This window comes from Nicotiana sylvestris, chromosome 1 (genome assembly GCF_000393655.2).
Source record: "Nicotiana sylvestris chromosome 1, ASM39365v2, whole genome shotgun sequence".
In the NCBI taxonomy this organism is placed as follows: Eukaryota; Viridiplantae; Streptophyta; class Magnoliopsida; order Solanales; family Solanaceae; genus Nicotiana; species Nicotiana sylvestris.
The window spans coordinates 109,974,632-109,979,696 of record NC_091057.1 but is presented as its reverse complement, the minus strand read 5'-3'; the positions used below and the strand labels follow the sequence as shown (position 1 = coordinate 109,979,696).

The window sequence follows — 5,065 nt, the reverse complement described above, 5'->3', positions numbered from 1 at the left end:
TAATACTAGGCCACTTCATGGGAAACTACAATACCAGGAACAAATTGAGTTACTCACTGAGTCTTGATCTAGGTGGACATGAAAGTCATACTAAGATGGGCAAACAAAAGATCTTCTTGTGATGAATTTTTGGAAATCTCAAATTTCTCAAAAATATTATGCGGACAACTGACCACTTTCAATTGACATGTCCAAATATGATAGGTGCTGAGATATGATCTTATGTTACTAAACAGGGAAAAGGATTCATGATAATATTCACAAAGGCGTAAAGTGACTGTTCAAACCATAGGAGCCGCACACCCGAGAGAAAAGAGTTTCTCAAGAAGGATCTCAACACTAGGTTGCTTTACATTGGATTTTATACCACACGGTTACACGTTTTGGACGGTGCATGCATAATCACATGTGAGCAGATGTTATCCATTTGAATCAAAAGGTTCAGTAAGAAATCCATCAGGTATAGTCCCTTGTTGAGAATTTAGGAAAGCAAGTGGGAAGTATTTATCTCAGGGTTGTGGCTCAATTCAAAGAAATCATTATAGAATTTAATTCCTTAAGAGATTGTAAGTAAGATAATTGTGATAAAGAGACTTCACGAATGATATGTCTCGTTCAAAGAGTAAATACAGAGAATGTCTCATAAAGTTGTTGTGGTTCTATCCTAAATTTTATACAACATAAGGAGTGACATATGACAAAGTGGAATTAGGATCAATAAGAGCATACACATCATGAGATTGGATTATCAATATACCTGTAACCACACTTAGAGAAGCCTCCGAATATCGACGCCTCTTTATAGCATAAAACCTGATAGGCCCTCCCAAGCTCTAGATACCACCCCTAGCTGCTCCATGCGCTGCGGGTGCTATAGTGCCTCATGATGGGGGAGGCGTTGTTAATGTAGTAGCTGCAGAACTAGATGGTTGTGTTGCATCCCTACCCATGCTTTAGCGATACGAATGACAATCTCTCTAAATGTGTGTCATGCTCCGAACTCGGGGAGCGTGACCGGTGCTCAACCGAGATAACCCGACCGAGAAAGCCAGTACAATACCTTCTACTAAACTCACTCATGAATAAAGAGACGATCTATTTCATTAATTAGGCAGTGAGGAGGATCATGTGAATAACAACACCAATTCATTATCAGCAATTACATTATTTATAAGTTACAAAATTCTTACACTCTCACAATTTGATGTGGAATGTGTGATATAATTAAACATTACTAGTTCAACTTCGCCAACACCAACATACCACCCACACTATGTCTACAGAGATTCTAATTTATACAAAAGAGTATGATGATAGTGAGATGCATCGCCTCCGGCAAAAGGGACATTATTACATGTGGAATAGTATTAGTATGAATAACTAAATACCCACTCAAAAGAATTAATGATGACATAAGAATAAACAATCATAAACATCAATGAGAGTCTCAAACAATACCCAAAACATCAAGTTAGGAAAAAGACGAGTTTCAAGCAATTTCTATATTCTAGGTTAGGAGATCATTAGGACCAATATGCCACCGTTTACAATTTCAATTACAAATTCCAACACAGTCACCACCATGTGTGCGGCACAGCGTCTGATCATGACCTGATCGGCTAGGCCGTCAGATACGAGACATCAACCACAATCATAACTTCAATTATAATTTCCAACACAATCACCACCATGTGTGCGGCATGGCGTCAGATCACGACCCAATCAGCTAGGCTGTCTTATCCTAGACATCATACTTTTATATCAATCATCCCATTTCGTACATCTTTCACATCTTTTCATTTTATTGGCACTAGTGGTCACGATTATTTTATCCCCTTTTTATTTGGCGTGTTGGCCGTATTTCGTATTTCATATTTCATGCTCACCATTTTCACTTTCAACCAACATCATGGATTTTCACCAACGAGGCATTTACATTCAAGACATTAAGCATACGTATGAGCAAACAAGAGTCTTAAGTGCATTGAGATTTCTTACACAATTGACATTAGCTTTCATTTGAAACACAACTTGAAGTCATAGAATTTAGTTATGCAACTCATATGCTGAACATATTCTCAAATAGTAGTACCACATAGCCAAAGCATTTGAAATACACATTGAATACATATGTCTTTTGACACAAAGCTTATTCGGAATAATCTATTTATAATTAGTAACTCGGGACTTACAAGGACATTGTGGGGTTTAATTCTAAGAGAAGAGTTTAGCTCAACAATCTTCCTACATCCTTTGATAACACATGCATGCAAGATGAACAACTCCCACACCCAAGAATTGCCTTTCTAATTACCCATTCAGTTAAATTTCAAAATTGAGTGTGTAGAATCTTACCTCTAGGATGAAGACCTAGTGAGATTCCCATGTTAATCTTCCAAGATTTGAGCAAGAATTGAGGAACAATTGGTTAAGGAACTCTCTCCCACACTCTAAATCACTTCCCCACTCACAAAATATGAGTCTGAACCTTCTAAAATTACCCCAATAGTTTTTATATGAATGCAGTCGGGTTTATAAAACCAGAAAAATGAAGCTCCAAAATAATGCCTCTACGGTTCGTGAAGTGGGTTGCGAAATAGCCCTCCGGAACTGGGCACCACTACTTGGGTATGTGGGTGTCCCGTGGCCCGTATATTGATTCTGCAGTCGCAGAATAGGCCGCAAAATCTCCTCCTAGAATTCCCCATGTTGATTCTGTGATGGAATCCGTGACCCCTAAAGTAATTCTACGACCGCATAATGGACCGAATATGGTCCACAATTTTTGCTCAAAATTTTGCTTCATTCTGCGGTTCTCAAACAGATTCTGCAGATGCATAGTGAGCCACAAAAATTCCCTATTCTTCCAAAAGTTTTCTTCAAATCCCTACTGCATTGTTCAACCCAAAAGGTCTGTACCACAACGAGCAAGCTTGCCGCAATAAAACCTAAAATCATTAACACATAAGACTACCTTGGCACCACAAAATCCCGGGTTTTTTGTAAGATTTTACGGGGCCTTATATCCTCTCCCACTTAAAATCATTCGGCCTCGAATGAGGGTCAAAATTCACCATTAGTATCCATTGTGGTCCAACTAATACTTCACACACCAACAACCCCAAAATTTTTTACTAACTCGCTAAATTTCCAATAATTTTGGCAAAGTTTCCACTGCAACTTGGCCTATCCACCTGCCAGAGAACCCTAGAACCAATCCCAATAGCATATACATAACCCAACAGTGCAACATAATATTAAACAACACCGAGTGTGGCCTCATAAGCAATATATTACAAGAAAGGAACACCCTTTAATATCAACTACACAAGTGATACGTAATTCATAAGCAACAATTTCATATACACAATTACATAGTTATTCAAACAAATGAGGGTACTTCTTCTTCATTTCTTCCTCGGCTTCCCAAGTAGCCTCTTCAACCTGTTGGTTAACACTTTCGCAGAGGAAATCTCTTTATTTCTTAGCTTTTGAACTTCCCTATCAAGAATGGCAACTGGAATTCTTCATAGGTCAGTTCTTCATTAACCTCAATAGTCTCAACTGGTACAACATGCGACGAATCTCCAACTACCTTATTCAACATAGACACATGGAATACCAGGTGCACTAACGACATCTCAAGTGGTAGCTCAAGCTTGTACGCCACCTGACCAATTCTCTAAATGATTCTGTATGGCTCGACTTACCTTGGGCTCAATTTCCCTTTCATACCAAACCGCATTACACCCTTCAACGGGGAAACCTTCAAGAATACCCAATCATCTTCTTTGAACTCCACATCTCTGCTACAAATATTCGAATAGGATTTTCGATGACTCTGAGTAGTTTTCAACCGATCCTTAATAATTTTTTTCTTCTCCAAAGCTTGATGCATGAGGTTCCATCCTATCAACTCCCCTTCCCCAATATTTAACCACCCAATAGGAGATCTACAACTCCTACCATATAAAGCCTCTAACAGTGTCATCTGAATGCTAGCATGCTAACTATTGTTGTAGGCAAATTCCATGAGTGGCAAATGATCGTCCGAGATACCCTTGAAGTCAAGAGCACAAGTGCAACATATCCTCAAACGTCTGAATAGTCCACTCTGCCTACCCGGCGGTTTGTGGATGAAAGGATGTACAAAGATTCACCTGAGTACCCAAACCTTGCTGAAATTTCTTCTAACAATTAGCCGTGAACTATCCCCCCCCCCCCGATCAGAAATTATAGTGTTTACCGTGAAAATTGGTAATAACAATTAAATTTGATTTGGTGGTTCTAAAAATACATGATCTATTTTTTATGCTAGTTGTTAAGTAGTTGATGCTATGTAAAAGACTTAGAAATCATATAAGAGCTTGAAAACAAGGTGATAAGCAAACCGAATGATTAATAATCGGGGCCTCGAGCTTGCCTATTTGAGGGTCTCGGGGTCGAGTCTAAAGCTCGGCTGGGAACTATCGAGGGTAATCGATGGGTGGCTAACAGTAGTAATAAATCAATGGTGGCTCTTTATGGCCAATAATAAGCAATAAGTGATGAACAATAAATAGCACGCAATGAATATAAGCAATAAATGGACTAAGGAGGTCAAGATAATGTGTTAGATAGTAGAGAGAATGTTCTTGTGTATTTAGTATTGAGCAACAGATGTTTATAAAATGACAAGGATTCCCTTTATATATGAAGGGGAATCCCAACATAGTATAAGTGCATTTATTACAAAGATATGGGGATGTGACAGCTAGTTGATGCCATGATTCGGGTTTGAACTTAGCTCATTAACTTTGTCAGCCCTAGTTGCATGCCTTGGGAACTCCCCACTTTTCCATCATAGCTGTTGGTCTGCATTACTCCAAGGTCGAGTGTCAATAGCCTTCGAGGGTGAACCTCGACCCTGGTCTCGAACCTTGTGAAATATGCTTACGAGGCACCATAATGATGGAAAATTGGACCCTCCGATTTTACTGTGTACAGATAATCCACGTGTTTCTTATAGTGAAAGTGATGAGAAACGACCTTGAATTCCTGCCCCTCTGGTACTTCTGTAATGAAA

At 39.0% G+C, this 5,065-nt stretch overlaps 1 protein-coding gene across 1 annotated transcript; it reads right to left on the bottom strand.

The window, feature by feature from the left end:
* Nucleotides 1-3,407: 3,407 nt before the first annotated feature.
* LOC138873198 (uncharacterized) lies at nt 3,408-3,991 on the bottom strand. The gene is made up of 2 exons (XM_070151639.1): nt 3,711-3,991; nt 3,408-3,525 (listed from the first exon to the last, which is right to left on the bottom strand). The coding sequence occupies exons 1-2, from the start codon at nt 3,989-3,991 to the stop codon at nt 3,408-3,410; spliced, it is 399 nt and encodes a 132-aa protein (XP_070007740.1).
* Between the last annotated feature and the right edge of the window lie 1,074 nt (nt 3,992-5,065).

What these genes read in the sequence shown, in the direction of transcription:
- LOC138873198 (XM_070151639.1), bottom strand. Translation starts at nt 3,991, where the DNA reads ATGACACTGTTAGAGGCTTTATATGGTAGGAGTTGTAGATCTCCTATT. An exon ending in AAAGGGAAATTGAGCCCAAG is followed by an intron (nt 3,526 to 3,710) that starts GTAAGTCGAGCC and finishes TGACCTATGAAG; the next exon opens with AATTCCAGTTGCCATTCTTG.